The sequence below is a fragment of the Bos taurus genome, chromosome 10 (genome assembly GCF_002263795.3).
Source record: "Bos taurus isolate L1 Dominette 01449 registration number 42190680 breed Hereford chromosome 10, ARS-UCD2.0, whole genome shotgun sequence".
Taxonomy (NCBI): Eukaryota; Metazoa; Chordata; class Mammalia; order Artiodactyla; family Bovidae; genus Bos; species Bos taurus.
Genome location: NC_037337.1, coordinates 82,673,252 through 82,690,807, shown reverse-complemented (window position 1 = coordinate 82,690,807; position 17,556 = coordinate 82,673,252). Strand labels below are relative to the sequence as shown.

General features: G+C 41.2%; 1 protein-coding gene across 5 annotated transcripts in view; it reads right to left on the bottom strand.

The window, feature by feature from the left end:
• The window catches only part of PCNX1 (pecanex 1), a 184,519-nt gene that overhangs the window by 19,072 nt on the left and 147,891 nt on the right, over positions 1-17,556 (bottom strand). For all 5 annotated transcript variants that reach the window (XM_024998104.2, XM_024998106.2, XM_024998105.2 and 2 more), the window contains one exon: positions 16,435-16,665. In XM_024998104.2, coding sequence (XP_024853872.1) covers positions 16,435-16,665 — 231 coding nt within the window. The remainder of the gene's footprint in view (positions 1-16,434; positions 16,666-17,556) is intronic.

Here is a 17,556-nt window from a genome sequence, read left to right as displayed (position 1 = left end):
AGGGGGAAGCGAAGCAGGGGTCCGATCCCCACATCGGGGTAATTCTCTGAGTCAGAGGAGAAATATTCAAGCCTGAGAGTGAAACAGCTGATCTGTGGCAGCCTAAGTATAATGATAATCAGACAGTCCTTGCCACAGCCATACATATCCCAGACAAGAACACTGGTCCCCTGGAAGGTGCAGCAGCTGGGAGCTGGAGTTTTGGGATTGTGGAGCAATCCCAGGGCGAGGGCTGCTGTTGACTGCAGAGAGATGAACTGAGGTGATGTGAGGGAGGAGATTGTGGTGGGAAATGTCTGTGGAGGAAAGCCAGGCATCCATGGAAGCAAGGTGATACTGCTGAGTTACACGTAGGAGGTGGAGCCATCTCCATACCCTCTCTCCCCCCACATGCCAGCATCCACAGTTGAATAATAGAGAGGCTGGCTCATCAAACGCCTGATGCACTGAATTACAGAGCAGGATCCCACCTACATGCCCCTTTAAGTGCCTGACCTGTCAATGTACAGAGTAGGACCCCAGCCAAGAGTCCCCTCTATGTGCCTGACGTGCTGAACAACAGAGAAGGACCCCAGGCAAGGGAGCCCTCTAAATGCCTGAACAGGCGGAGCTATGGAGAAAGGCTGGCCAAAAAGGCTTTCTGATCACCAGCTACAAGAGGCTCAGAAAAAAAGACTCTGATAGGGCCATAACTCCTGTGGTAGAGGCAGCCCAAGTCCCTGCACACTTGGCGCCGCCAGGGTCCCTGCAAGCCAAGCAGCTGCGCCACCTTCACACTCAGCTCTCACTGGGGCAGAGCTGCCACAGGCGAAAAACGTCCTGCATCTATGCACACAGTGTCACTTTGGTTGTGTCCAACTCTTTGCAACCCTGTAGACTGTGGCCGGAGAAGGCAATGGCACCCCACTCCAATACTCTTGCCTGGAAAATCCCATGGATGGAGGAGCCTGGTAGGCTGCAGTCCATGGGGTCGCTGAGAGTCGGACACGACTGAGCGACTTACCTTTCACTTTTCACTTTCATGCATTGGAGAAGGAAATGGCAACCCACTCCAGTGTTCTTGCCTGGAGAATCCCAGGGACGGGGGAGCCTGGTGGGCTGCCACCTATGGGGTCGCAGAGAGTCGGACGCGACTGAAGTGACTTAGCAGCAGCAGCAGCAGCAGACTATGGCCTGCCAGGCTTCTCTGTCAGGGAGGGGGTTTCTCCAGGCAAGAATACTGGAGCTTACTGACCAATACTGCTTGCCATACCCTTCTAGAGCACTATATTTCCTGCCGCCCTAGTACCAACTCCCCTGAGTACCTGGTGCTGCCAGAACTCCTGTGACCCAAGAAGCTGCACCACCTCTAGACCTGGCCCTCACAGGAACAAACCCAAGTCCTCCAGGGCAGCCTCAGGAACAAACTCCAATGGACAACCCCCATGTAGAGGTGGAAATAAAACCACAATTGAAATCCAGGGGCAGTGTGGCTAAGGAAGAAGACCCAAAACCTCCCCACCAGCTGTACAAGCTGCAGACTAAATCCACACAATCAACTAGGCAGACTGTTGTCTATGACATAAAAGGTCACTAAGAGCTCCCACAAAAGAAAACACACTAGCTCTGATAGCTGTGGACACTGGAGGCAAGAACACACAGAAGCAGGACCAGATTAGAATCTGAGGTGCCATCACAGCAGGTCCAGAGATCAGCACAGTTAGAGGGCATCCTAGGGAGGTAAGGTGAGCTGTGACTCCCAGGGAAAGGACTGTGACAGCAGTGACTCCAGGGAGTACCAAACAGTGAGAACTCCACACAAATGAAACCCACATCACCCACAGCACCCTGTGCAGGACACCTCATCTAAACAACAAAACAAAAATACAAACAACATCATCGGCAGAGGATTACCACCTCACTCAGCCTTGCCCATCAGAGGAAAAACAAACAAACAAACAAAAACTCAGCACAAATCTCACCCTACACAAACCACTGGACCAACCTAAGGAGGGCAGAAACCAAAAGGAAGAAAGAATTCAACTTTCTTCAAGGAAAGAATTCAACTTTCCTTGAAGTCTGGAAAAGGAGATCTCAAATACAGTAAGTTAAAAAAAAAAAAAAAAGGCAGAGAAATACTACACAAATAAACCAGAAACACAGAAGTCCAAATAAATGAAGAGAAAATAGGCAAACTATCGAAAAAGAATTCAACATAATGATAGTAAAGATGATCAAAAACCTTGAAAACAAAATGGAGAAAATGCAAGAATCAATTAACAAAGACCTAGAAGAATTAAAGAATAAAATACAGAGACAAACAACACAATTATTGAAATTAAAAATACTCTAGAAGGAATCAATAGCAGAATACCTGAGGCAGAAGAACGAATCAGTGAGCTGGAAGATAAAATGGTGGAAAAACCTTTTGAAGAGCAGAACAAAGTAAAAAGAATGAAAAGAACTGAGGATAGTCTCAGAGACCTCTGGGACAATACCAAATGCACCAACATTCGAATTATAGGGGTCCAAGAAGAGGAAGAGAAAAGGAAAGAGTATGAGAAAATTTCTGAAGAGATTATAGTTGAAAATTTCCCCAACATGGAAAAGGAAATAGTCAATCCAGTCCAAGAGGTACAAAGAGTCCTATACAGGATAAACCTAAGGAGAAACATGCCAAGAGACATACTAATCAAACTAACAAAGACTAACACAAAGAAAAAATTAAAAGCAGCAAGGGAGAAACAACAAGTAACATACAAGGGAAACCTTTCAGCAGAAACTGCAGGCCAGAAGAGAATGGGAAGATATATTTAAAGTACTGAAGGGAAAAATCTACAACCAAGATTACTGTACTCAGCAAGGATCTCATTCAAAACTGATGGAGAAATAACCTTTTCAGACAAGCAAAAGTTAAGAGAATTAAGTACCACCAAATTAGCTTTACAAAAATGTTAAAGGGACTTATACAGCCAAGAAATACAAGAGAAGAGAAAAGATCTACAAAATCAACCCCAAACAATTATGAAAATGGCAATAGGAACGTATATATCAATAATTACTTTAAATGTAAATAGATTAAATGCTCCAACCGAAAGACACAGACTGGCTGAATGGATACAAAAACAAGACCCATTTTTATGCTGTTTTCAAGAAACCCACTTCAGACCTAAAGACACATACAGACTGAAAGTGAGAGGATGGAAAAATATATTCCATGCAAATGGGAAGCAAAAGAAAGCTGGAATAGCAATCCTCATATCAGACAAAATAGACCTTAAAATAAAGATTACAAGAGATAAGGAAGGCCACTACAAAATGATGGAGGGATCAATCCAAGAGGAAGACATAACAACTGTAAATATCTATGCACCCAGCAGAGGAGCACGTCAATACATAAGACAAACACTAACAGACAGAAAAGGAGAAACTGACAGTAACACAATGATACTAGGAGACTTTAACATCCCACTTGTATCAATGGTCAGATCATCAAAACAGAAAATTAATAAGAAACACAAGTTTTAAATGACACATTAGATGAGATGGATCTCATTGACATCTTCAGGACATTCTATCCAAATGCAGAAGAATACATCTTAAGTGCACATGCAACATTCTCCAGGATAGAACACATCTTGGGTCACAAACCAAACCTCAGTAAATGTAAGAAAACTGAAATCCTATCAGGTATCTTCTCTGACCACAACGTTATGAGACTAGATTATCAATTACAAGAAAAAAAACAATAAGAAACAAAAACACATGGAGATTAAACAACACGTTTCTAAATAACCAATAGGTTACTGAAGAAATCAAAAGGGAAATAAAAATATTTCTAGAAACAAATGACAATGAAAACACAACTCAAAACCTATGGGATGCAGCAAAAGCAGTTCTAAGAGGGAAGTCTGTAGTGGTACAATCCTACCTCAAGAAACAAGAAAAACACTGAATAGACAACCTAACTTTACACCTAAAACAACTGGGAAAAGAAGAACAAAAAACCCCCAAAATTAGCAGAAGGAAAGATATCATAAAGATGTGAGCAGAAATAAATGAAAAAGAAATGAAAGAAACAATAGTAAAGGTTAATAAAACTAAAAGCTGGTTCTTTGAGCGAATAAACACAATTGACAAAACTTTAGCCAGACTTATCAAGAAAAAAAGAGAAGAATCAAATCAACAAAATCAGAAATGAAAAAGGAGAGGTTACAACAGACAATGCAGAAATACAAACAATTATAAGAGACTATTATGAACAACTATATGGCAATAAAATAGATAACCTGGAAGAAATGGACAGATTCTTAGAAAAGTTCAACCTTCCAAGACTGAACCAGGAAGAAATAGAAATTATGAACAATTCAGTTATAAGCACTGAAATTGAAGCTGTGATAAAAAATCTCCCAAAAAAACAAAAGCCCAGGACCACATGGCTTCACAGGAGAATTCTACCAAACATTTAGAGAAAAACTAATGCCTATCCTTCAATCGCAGAGGAAGGAACACTTCCAAACTCATTCTATGAGGCCACCATCATCTTGATACCAAAACCAGACAAAAACAACACAAAAAAAGAAAACTACAGGCCAATATCACTGATGAACATAGATGCAAAAATCCTCAACAAAATTTTAGCAAACAGAATTCAGTACCACATCAAAAAGCTCATACACCATGATCAAGTTGGGTTTATTCCAGGGATGCAAGGATTCTTCAATATATATAAATCAATCAATGTGATACACCACATTAACAAATTGAAAGATAAAAACCATATGATAATCTCAATAGATGCAGAAAAAGCCTTTGGCAAAATTTAGTACCCATTTATGATTAAAACTCTCCAAAAAATGGGCACAGAAGGAACCTACCTCAACATCGGTTCAGTTTAGTCGCTCAGTCGTGTCTGACTCTTTGTGACCCCATGAATCGCAGCACGCCAGGCCTTCCTGTCCATCACCAACTCCCGGAGTTCACTAAAACTCATGTCCATCAAGTTGGTGATGCCATCCAGCCATCTCATCCTCTGTTGTCTCCTTCTCCTCCTGCCCCCAATCCCTCCCAGCATCAGAGTCTTTTCCAATGATTCAACTCTTCACATGAGGTATTGGAGTTTCAGCTTCAGCATCAGTCCTTCCAACGAACACCCAGGACTGATCTCCTTTACCTCCTTTACCTCAACATAGTAAAGGCCATATGTGATAAGCCTACAGCAAATATTTTCAATGGTGAAAAACTGAAAACATTCTCCCTAAGATCAGGAACAAGACAAGGGTGTCCACTTTCCCCACTATTATTCAACATAGCACTGGAAGTCCCAGCTACAGCAATCAGAGAAGAAAAAGAAATAAAAGGAATCCAGATTGGAAAAGAAGAAGTAAAGTTCTCACTATTTGCAGATGACATGATACTGTACATAGAAAACCCTAAAGATAGTAACAGAAAATTACTAGAGCTAATCAGTGAATTTAGCAAAGTGGCAGGATACAAAGTCAATACACAGAAATCACTTGCATTTCTATATACTAACAATGAAAAATCAGAAAGAGAAATTAAGGAATAAATCCCATTCACCACTGCAACAACAACAACAAAAGTAAATATCTAGGAATAAACTTACCTAAGAAGACAAAAGAACTGTATGCAGAAAATTATAAGACACTAATGAAAGAAATCAATGGGGACATAAACAGACGGAGAGATATTCCATGTTCCTGGGTAGGAAGAATCAATATTGTGAAAATGACTATACAACCAAACGCAATCTACAGATTCAATGTGATCCCTATCAAATTGCCAATGGCATTTTTCACAGAACTAGAACAAAAAATTTCACAATTCATATGTAACACAAAAGACCCCGAATAGCCAAAGCAGTCCTGAGAAAGAAGAATGGAGCTGGAGGAATCAACCTTCCTGACTTCAGATTATACTACAAAGCTAGAGTCATCAAGACAGTTTGGCACTGGCATAAACACAGATATAGAACAATGAAATAAGATAGAAAGCCCAGAAATAAACCCAGGCAACTATGGGTACCTTATTTTTGACAAAGGAGGCAAGAATATACAATGGGGCAAAGACAGCCTCTTCAATAAAATGGTGCAGGGAAAACAGGACAGCTACACGTAAAAGAATGAAATTAGAACACTTCCTAACACCACACACAAAGATAAACTTAAAATGAATTAAAGACCTAAATATAAGACCAGAAACTATAAAACTCTTAGAGGAAAACACAGGCAGAACTGTTGATGACATAAATCAAAGCAAGATCCTCTGTGATCCACCTCCTAGAGAAACAGAAATAAAAACAAAAGTAAACAAGTGGGACCTGATTAAACTTAAAAGCTTTTGCACAGCAAACAAAACTAAGCAAGGTGAAAAGACATTATTTTCTCCTCTGAATGGGAGAAAATAATAGCAAATGAAAGAACTGACAAAGGACTATCAAAATATACAAGCAGCTCATACAACTCAATAGCAGAGAAACAAACAACCCAATCAAAAAGTGAGAAAAAGACCTTAACAGACATTTCTCCAAAGAAGAAATACAGATGACTAACAAACACATGAAATGGCCATCATCAAAAAGTCTATAAACAATAAATGATGGAGAGGGTGTGGAGAAAAGGGAACACCATTGCACTGTTGGTGGGAATGTAAATTGATACAGCCACTATGGAAGATGGTATGGAGATTCCTTAAAAAACTAGGAATAAAACCACCATCAGATCAGATCAGTCGCTCAGTCGTGTCCGACTCTTTGCGACCCCATGAATCGCAGCACGCCAGACCTCCCTGTCCATCACCAACTCCCGGAGTTCACTCAGGCTCACGTCCATCGAGTCAGTGATGCCATCCAGCCATCTCATCTTCTGCCGTCCCCTTCTCCTCCTGCCCCCAATCCCTCCCAGCATCAGAGTCTTTTCCAACGAGTCAACTCTTCGCATGAGGTGGCCAAAGTACTGGAGTTTCAGCTTTAGCATCATTCCTTCCAAGGAAATCCCAGGGCTGATCTCCTTCAGAATGGACTGGTTGGATCTCCTTGCAGTCCAAGGGACTCTCAAGAGTCTTCTCCAACACCACAGTTCAAAAGCTTCAATTCTTCGGCGCTCAGCCTTCTTCACAGTCCAACTCTCACATCCATACATGACCACAGGAAAAACCATAGCCTTGACTAGATGAACTTTTGTTGACAAAGTAATATCTCTGCTTTTGAATATGCTGTCTAGGTTGGTCATAACTTTCCTTCCAAGGAGTAAGCGTCTTTTAATTTCATGGCTGCAGTCACCATCTGCAGTGATTTTGGAGCCCAGAAAAATAAAGTCTGACACTGTTTCCACTGTTTCCCCATCTATTTCCCATGAAGTGATGGGACCAGATGCCATGATCTTCGTTTTCTGAATGTTGAGCTTTAAGCCAACTTTTTCACTCTCCACTTTCACTTTCATCAAGAGGCTTTTTAGTTCTTCACTTTCTGCCATAAGGGTGGTGTCATCTGCATATCTGACGTTATTGCTATTTCTCCCGGCAATCTTGATTCCAGTTTGTGTTTCTTCCAGTCCAGCATTTCTCATGATGTACTCTGAATTTAAGTTAAATAAACAGGGTGACAATATACAGCCTTGACATACTCCTTTTCCTATTTGGAACCAGTCTGTTGTTCCATGTCCAGTTCTAACCGTTGCTTCCTGAAACTGCATACAAATTTCTCAAGAGACAGATCAGGTGGTGTGGTATTCCCATCTCTTTCAGAATTTTCCACAGTTTCTTGTGATCCACACAGTCAAAGGCTTTGGCATAGTCAAGAAAGCAGAAATAGATGTTTTTCTGGAACTCTCTTGCTTTTTCTATAATCTAGCGGATGTTGGATATTTGATCTCTGGTTCCTCTGCCTTTTCTAAAACCAGATTGAACATCAGGAAGTTCACGATTCACACATTGCTGAAGCCTGGCTTGGAGAATTTTGAGCATTACTTTACCAGCATGTGAGATGAGTGCAATTGTGCGGTAGTTTGAGCATTCTTTGGCATTGCCTTTCTTTGGGATTAGAATGAAAACTGACCTTTTCCAGTCCTGTGGCCACTGCTGAGTTTTCCAAATTAGCTGGCATATTGAGTGCAGCACTTCCACAGCATCATCTTTAAGGATTTGGAATAGCTCAACTGGAATTCCATCACCTCCACTAGCTTTGTTCGTAGTGATGCTTTCTAAGGCCCACTTGACTTCACATTCCAGGATGTCTGGCTCTAGGTCAGTAATCACACCATAGTGATTATCTGGGTCGTGAAGATCTTTTTTGTACAGTTCTTCTGTCTACCCCACATCCAAGGTCGGGGGGGGCGGCAAAAGGAGATACCTAGCGTCCGAGGTCAGGGGCAGCGACGAGAATAGATACCCCATGCCCCTAAGCCCAAGGCCAGAGGCGGAGGGCGGGAGGGGCTACCCCACGCCCCCATGCCCGAGGCCAGGGGCGGTGGCCGGGAGGACCAACCCCACGTCCAAGGAGCCGTGGCTGCGCGGGCACAGGAGGGCCTAGAGGAGCTATCCCACGTTGAAGGTCAGGAAGGGCGGCGGTGAGGAGATACCCCTCGTCCATGGTACGGAGCAATGGCTGCGCTTTGCTGGAGCAGCCGTGAAGAGATACCCCACGCCCAAAGTAACAGAAACCCAAGTAAGACGGCAGGTGTTGCAAGAGGGCATCAGAGGGCCAACGCACTGAAACCATACTCACAGAAAACTGGTCAATCTAATCACACTAGGACCACAGCCTTGTCTAACTCAATGAAACTAAGCCATGCCCGTGGGGCAACCCAAGATGGGCGGGTCATGGTGGAGAGATCTGACAGAATGTGGTCCACTGGAGAAGGGAATGGCAAACCACTTCAGTATTCTTGCCTTAAGAACCCCTTGAACAGTATGAAAAGGCAAAATGATAGGATACTGAAAGAGGAACTCCCCAGGTCAGTAGGTGCCCAATACGCTACTGGAGATCAGTGGAGAAATAACTCCAGAAAGAATGAAGGGATGGAGCCAAAGCAAAAACAATACCCAGCTGTGGATGTGACTGGTGATAGAAGCAAGGTCCAATGCTGTAAAGAGCAATATTGCATAGGAACCTGGAATGTCAGGTCCATGAATTAAGGCAAATTGGAAGTGATCAAACAGGAGATGGCAAGAGTGAATGTCGACATTCTAGGAATCAGCGAACTGAAATGGACTGGAATGCGTGAATTTAACTCAGATGACGATTATATCTACTACTGCGAGCAGGAATCTCTCAGAAGAAATGGAGTAGCCATCATGGTCAACAAAAGAGTCCGAAATGCAGTACTTGGATGCAATCTCAAAAACGACAGAATGATCTCTGTTCATTTCCAAGGCAAACCATTCAATATCACAGTAATCGAAGTCTATGCCCCAAACAGTAATGCTGAAGAAGCTGAAGTTGAACAATTCTATGAAAACCTACAAGACCTTTTAGAACTAACACCCAAAAAAGATGTCCTTTTCATTATAGGGGACTGGAATGCAAAAGTAGGAAGTCAAGAAACACCTGGAGTAACAGGCAAATTTGGCCTTGGAATACGGAATGAAGCAGGGCAAAGACTAATAGAGTTTTGCCAAGAAAATGCACTGGTCATAACAAACACCCTCTTCCAACAACACAAGAGAAGACTCTACATATGGACATCACCAGATGGTCAACACCGAAATCAGACTGATTATCTTCTTTGCAGCCAAAGATGGAGAAGCTCTATACAGTCAACAAAAACAAGCCCTGGAGCTGACTGTGGTTCAGATCAGCCAAATTCAGACTGAAATTGAAGAAAGTAGGGAAAACCACTAGACCATTCAGGTATGACCTAAATCAAATCCCTTATGATTATACAGTGGAAGTGAGAACTAGATTTAAGGGCCTAGATCTGATAGATAGACTGCCTGATGAACTATGGAATGAGGTTCGTGACACTGTACAGGAGACAGGGATCAAGACCATCCCCATGGAAAAGAGATGCAAAAAAGCAAAATGGCTGTCTGGGGAGGCCTTACAAATAGCTGTGAAAAGAAGAGAAGAGAAAAGCAAAGGAGAAAAGGAAAGATATAAGCATCGGCATGCAGAGTTCCAAAGAATAGCAAGAAGAGATAAGAAAGCCTTCTTCCGTGATCAATGCAAAGAAATAGAGGAAAACAACAGAATGGGAAAGACTAGAGATCTCTTCAAGGGAATTAGGGATACCAAGGGAACATTTCATGAAAAGATGGGCTCGATAAAGGACAGAAATGGTATGGACCTAACAGAAGCAGAAATTAAGAAGAGGTGGCAAGAATACACAGAAGAACTGTACAAAAAAGATCTTCACGACCCAGATAATCACGATGGTGTGATCACTGACCTAGAGCCAGACATCCTGGAATGTGAGGTCAAGTGGGCCTTAGAAAGCATCACTACGAACAAAGCTAGTGGAAGTGATGGAATTCCAGTTGAGCTATTCCAAATCCTGAAAGATGATGCTGTGAAAGTGCTGCACTCAATATGCCAGCTAATTTGGAAAACTCAGCAGTGGCCACAGGACTGGAAAAGATCAGTTTTCCTTCCAATCCCAAAGAAAGGCAATGCCAAAGAATGCTCAAACTACCACACAATTGCACTCATCTCACACGCTAGTAAAGTAAGGCTCAAAATTCTCCAAGCCAGGCTTCAGCAATAATATGTGAACCATGAACTTCCTGATGTTCAAGCTCGTTTTAGAAAAGGCAGAGGAACCAGAGATCAAATTGCCAACATCCGCTGGATCATGGAAAAAGCAAGAGAGTTCCAGAAAAACATCTATTTCTGCTTTCTTGACTATGCCAAAGCCTTTGACTGTGTGGATCACAAGAAACTGTGGAAAATTCTGAAAGAGATGGGAATACCACACCACCTGATCTGTCTCTTGAGAAATTTGTATGCAGGTCAGGAAGCAACAGTTAGAACTGGACATGGAACAACAGACTGGTTCCAAACATGAAAGGGAGTATGTCAAGGCTGTATATTGTCACCCTGCTTATTTAACTTATATGCAGAGTACATCATGAGAAATGCTGGGCTGGAAGAAATACAAGCTGGAATCAAGATTGCCGGGAGAAATAGCAATCACCTCAGATATGCAGATGACACCACCCTTATGGCAGAAAGTGAAGAGGAACTAAAAAGCCTCTTGATGAAAGTCAAAGAGGAGAGTGAAAAAGTTGGCTTAAAGCTCAACATTCAGAAAACGAAGATCATGGCATCTGGTCCCATCACTTCATGGGAAATAGATGGGGAAACAGTGGAAACAGTGTCAGACTTTATTTTTCTGGGCTCCAAAATCACTGCAGATGGTGACTGCAGCCATGAAATTAAAAGACGCTTACTCCTTGGAAGGAAAGTTATGACCAACCTAGGTAGCATTATTCAAAAGCAGAGACATTACTTTGCCAACAAAGGTCCATCTAGTCAAGGCTATGGTTTTTCCTGTGGTCATGTATGGATGTGAGAGTTGGACTGTGAAGAAGGCTGAGCACCAAATAATTGAAGCTTTTGAACTGTGGTGTTGGAGAAGACTCTTGAGAGTCCCTTGGACTGCAAGGAGATCCAACCAGTCCATTCTGAAGGAGATCAGCCCTGGGATTTCTTTGGAAGGAATGATGCTAAAGCTGAAACTCCAGTACTTTGGCCACCTCATGCGAAGAGTTGACTCATTGGAAAAGACTCTGATTCTGGGAGGGATTGGGGGCAGGAGGAGAAGGGGATGACAGAGGATGAGATGGCTGGATGGCATCACTGACTCAATGGACGTGAGTCTGGGTGAACTCCAGGAGTTGGTGATGGACAGGGAGGCCTGGCGTGCTGTGATTCATGGGGTCGCAAAGAGTCGGACACGACTGAGCGACTGAACTGACGTTAAAAAAAAAAAAAAAACTTAAAGAAAAAAATATTTATAGGAATAGAAAAATATCCAGCCTCATCAAGGCAAAATTCACAAAGTCTAGCACTCAATCAAAAATTGTCAGGCATGCAAAAGTAGCAGGAAGATAGAACCCACAATTAGAAAAATAATCAATCAAAATTGACCCAGAAATGATACAGATGTTAGAATTAGTCAACAAGGATATTGAAAGAGCTATTATAACTGTATTCCATACATTCAAAAAGACAGAGGAGTGATAGGGTGCTAAGTAGAGACATGGAAGGTCTATATAAAAGACACAAATTAAACCTCAGGAGATTAAAAAAGAAAAAAATGGACTGTCTGAGAATAGAAAAAAATATACTGGATGAGATTAATGCAGAAGAGAAAAAATAAATGATCTAAAAATATATCAACAGAAATTACACAAAATTAAACACAGAGACAAAGACTGAAAAAAAAAAAACCCACAGAGCATCAGTAGTCATAGAACAACTTTAGGCAGCCTAATATAAATGTAATTTATATTACATTTAATTGGTGTTCCCCCACAAAGGGAAGGAGGAAAATAGAAAAACATTTTGAGAAAACAATAAGTGAAATATTCCCAAATCTGATGAAAATGATACCCACCTAGGGATTCAAGCAGTTCAATGAATTCCAAGAACAAGAAACATGAAGAAAACAGCATAAACTGCTTAAACTAGTGATGAAGAGAAAAATTTTAAAAATGAGCCAGTGGGGGGGAGGAACCACATTATTACGTGACACATACCAGTATATGGTATTTTATTGCACTTTGCTTTATTGTGCTTTGCAGATCCTTTCTTTTTTTAATCTGAAGGTTTGTGGCAACCTTGTTTCAAGCAGGTCTTTTGGCACCATTTTTTCTAATAGCACTTGCTCACTTTATGTCCCTAGGTCACATTTTGGTAATTCTCAAAATATTTCAAACCATCCAAGGGCAAAAAGATTATGACTTGCTGAAGGCTCAGATGATGACTAGCATTTTTTAAGCAATAAAGTATTTTTAAATTAAGTAATGTACATCATCACATTTTTTACATAATGTAATCACACACTTGATATGTTGTTTAGTTGCCCAGTTGTGTCCAGCTCTTTGTGACCCCATGGACTGAAGCACACCAGGCCTCCCTGTCCCTCACCATCTCCTGAAGTTTGCCCGAGTTCACATCCACTGCACTGGTGATTCCATCCAGCCATCTCAGCCTTTGACCACCCTCTCCTTCTGCTCTCAATGTTTCCCAGCATCAGGGATTTTTTTCCAATGAGTCGGCCATTTGCATCACATGTCCAAGATACTGGTCATCTGATGCAAACAGCCTAAAAGGGCACTTAGTAAAATGTAAACATAATATTTACAACTGTTTTGGAAACCAAACAATTCATGTGACTTGCTTTACTGTGTTATTTGCTTTATCGTGGTTATCTGCCATCTCTCTGAGGTGTGCCTTTATTATTTGTACAGAACAGCAAAGATAAGAATGACTACAGACATCTCATCAGAAGCAATGCAAGACAGAGGAAGTGTAGCCGCATTGCTAATGTACTCAAAGGAAAAAAAGAATTGGTTCAATCATAGTAGCTCTATTTTGTTATGGTTGGAGAAGGCATGTGTCTTATATCCTCAAGTGAATTAGAAATTCTCAGACTGGTTGCTAACACTAAGAAAGATGAAAGAAAACTACGGTCATTTAAGAAGCAGGAAGCAAAGTCAAGCTTTGCTTGAAGAATCCTTGCAGTCTAGTGTTCCAGGTGGTTTTAATGAGTAAATCCAGGGCCACACTTACAAAAAACATTATTTCAAGCTCTAGAAGACGGGTACAGCTATTGTATGAAAGATTATTTCCCCTAAGAATACATATAATGAGAGAAGGTGGAAAGAATGAGTTTTTATTTTTGTACAACATGCAACTCAGAAAACTATCTGAGCGCCGAAGAACTGATGCTTTTGAACTGCGATGTTGGAGAAGACTCTTGAGAGTCCCTTGGACTGCAAGGAGATCCAACCAGTCCATTCTGAAGGAGATCAGCCCTGGGATTTCTTTGGAAGGAATGATGCTAAAGCTGAAACTCCAGTACTTTGGCCACCTCATGCGAAGAGTTGACTCACTGGAAAAGACTCTGATGCTGGGAGGGATTGGGGGCAGGAGGAGAAGGGGATGACAGAGGATGAGATGGCTGGATGGCATCACTGACTCGATGGACATGAGTCTGAGTGAACTCCGGGAGTTGGTGATGGACAGGGAGGCCTGGCGTGCTGCGATTCATGGGGTCGCAGAGAATCAGACACGACTGAGAGACTGATCTGATCTGATCTGATGGGGGGAAAATGTCTGAAGGCAACTTTATTAACATTCAAGTGAGGGTACAACAATCTAGAGTCAGCAAACCTTTCTGTTTTAACTAACTTCCCTGGGAAGAGGCTCTTCCAGATATAACTCAGAAAACAGAATGCATGGTTCTAAGGAGGTAGGGATAACATTGTTCAACTTAAAAAAATGGGAGCATGAAGGAATTATCTTTCCTGACAATTTTCTTCTAAAGGGGACTACAATAGTAGACTATAAGCCATAATGACCTAGGGATAGAAAGCTCTCAGAAGAGACTGGAGATACCCAAGTTTGGAGGTAAACCTTTTGAATATGACTTATTAGGAATTAAGAGAATGACTTCCTTGAGCTATTATATATCCATGACCTCAGCAATAATCTCTAAGAGATTACGTACTCCTTAAATTTAGAAAGAATGGAGACTGTTTCTGAGTGGGAAGACAATGAGCTCCTAGCCCAGACGACCACAGTTAAACAAAACAAAAGTAACCAATATAGTCTAAGCCAGAGAAAGGCTATTTGAATAATATGATCACTCCCTGTCTCCTGTTGCCCCAAGAAATAAGTCCAAGGATTTGAGAGTAGCATGCAAAGCATTTTAAGTATTATTTCATTTATGGGAAAAAACAAAACAAAACAAAAAAACCCACACAAACTGCATGTTAAGAGACGGTAAGCTTTGAGGTCCTCCATTTCCAGACATTGTCCACTGACCCTTTTCTGAGCTCTTATGAGGTTATTTTATTCTATTTAAAAATATGCTACTCTGCTCAGTATCTACTGTGCATCCAATATAAAAGCTCAAAGGTCACTGTTCGGAGGGGAATTATAGGATGCTCCCTTTCTTATTGATGAAGCAAAGAGAAATGGGCTGATATGATGGAGTGCCTTACTCTAATTGACTAGCTGTAAAAGAAAGTATTACACTTAAAGTCCATCAGCGTGTACATCCCAGACCACAATAAAGGCACTGGTTGTCAAACTGGCTCCCTGTGCTCCATGATACAGAATAATCCTGTTCAACTACACAAGACTTTTGCCTGGGAAGCAATAGTGATCGAGGAGTTAGCTTTTGGAATCACAGGCCTTGCTACTGTGGTTATGGTACATGGGGTCTAATCAGAAGGAGCAACACTGCCACAAGAGCTATGAGACCTAGCAGGAAAACAGTAGTTGGAGAAGTCTACAACTCACCTTTCCTTTAGGATAAGACAAGTTGTTCTGAAGTGTGGATTAGGAACCACCTGAAGTACAATCACCCAGCATGATACAGATTTTGGGTTCCCAGCCTAGACTCACAGAATTAGAATCTCCCAGGCAAGGCCCAGGAACCTGTGTTTTTACTCATTCTTACATCATTTTTATCCATGTTAACATTTTAAAGTCAATAATCTAGATGAATACTGTCCAGTACGGTAGTCATCATCCTATATGAGTTATTAAATTTAAATCAATTAAAATTAAATAAAACTTAAAAATTCATTTCCTTAGTCATACTGACTACATTTCAAGTGTCTCATAATCCACCATATGTGGGGGGTTAGTAGTTATGATACTGGAACAACATAGAATGTTCCCATCATTGCAGAAGATTCTATTAACACTGGTCTGGACTTTGGATTTGGGACAAAGATATTAAATTATCCATAAGTTTGGTACGTGTGTTTGAGGACTTGGGGCTGGGGGTGCTCCAAAATGCAGTCTTTAAGAAGGTTCTGCATGTGATCTACAACCTATATGTATGTGCATGCAGAGGCAGAGGCGGTGATATTTAGACAGTGAGACTGTGACACTGCAGGTGAGAGAACGAGGGAGGCTTCTCTTTCTAATCTGCTCTGATAGAGCTGGTTTGGCCCAACCATTATGAACCACACAGGTCCTCTTATGCAGATAGTTTGAAAGAAGAAAATCTAGAAAAACTGACATAATAACAAATAGAGGTATTCTCTCCTCTTTGGCAAAACAGACTCAGAGAGTTATAAACAAAACAAAGAAACCCCTACCTTTGCTCTTTGGGAAGAGCTATACTCTATCCAGCTGAGGTAAATCACCCACCTTTGCTCTTCGGGAAGAGCAGTACTCCATCCAGCTGAGGTAGATCACCCACCTTTGCTCTTTGGGAAAAGCTGTACTCTATCCAGCTGAGGTAAATCACCCACCTTTGCTCTTCGGGAAGAGCAGTACTCTATCCAGCTGAGGTAAATCACACAGAAACTCTCCCTGGATATGCCTGCCAGTCGATGGTCATAGTCTTCATCAATGTTTGGATTAAATGTTGGATCCACATCAACATAATTTCGATCTGCACACAGACGCAGTCCTTCCTGCATCGTCTCATTAGCTAGCCATTCCTCTAGTTTAGAAGAGGTTGTAACATAATAAATGATACCCTAATGAGAAAAAAGATTTTAAAAAAAACACCTCAGGCTAAATCACAATCTGAATTAACACCAATATCTCATTAAATTGTTTATACTGATAATATGAATCAAAGTAACATTAGTTTACTAACTTTAAAATAGTCTAAAAACAATTCCAATCTACTGAATTTATGATCTCTTAAGAGGTGAAAAACCTTTACTGTGGTGCATTTATTTTGAGAAATTTCTCACAGAACTATTAAGCTATCTTGTGATCCTACGTCAACTTATAAAAATATAACTAATAAAGCAATAGAAACACATATTTAGAGATAGGAAAGGCCACACACACATACGTTATTAATAAAAATGTTGTAAATTCAATCTCTTTTAGCTTCCTGAGGTTGGGTTTAACCAAATATTAATTAAACAGAAGATTCAGACTTCAATCCAACCAATCAATGCAAATAAGTTGGTACACATAAGTAGTAACACATGAATCATGAAGATTTAGCATATGTTTTCCTCTTGAAAATGCTGGCTTTGCCTATAAACCTCTAGCGATAACCATGTTGTATATCTGTGAAATTTTTAGCAAAAAACAGGATACCTGTGCAGTAAAAACTAACCTTGCTCAAAGAGAGGTTTGGCCTTTGCACTTGGGTTCCGGGAGTTCAACTCTAATCCCTTGCAATGTCCTGTCTCATAAGAGAGTCTTTATTTACCTGGAGGCTTAGAACCATGAACTCTAGAGGATCTGGAGATTAAGGCTGGTGATGTGGATGGTCAAGCAAGTCTAAATGGTTGTGTGTCAATAAAAACTCTGCACACTGAGGCTCAAGTGAGCATCCTTGGCTGGCAACACTCTGAAGGTATTGCCTCAGTTGTTTCTGGGAGGAATAAACATTGTCTGCACAAGTC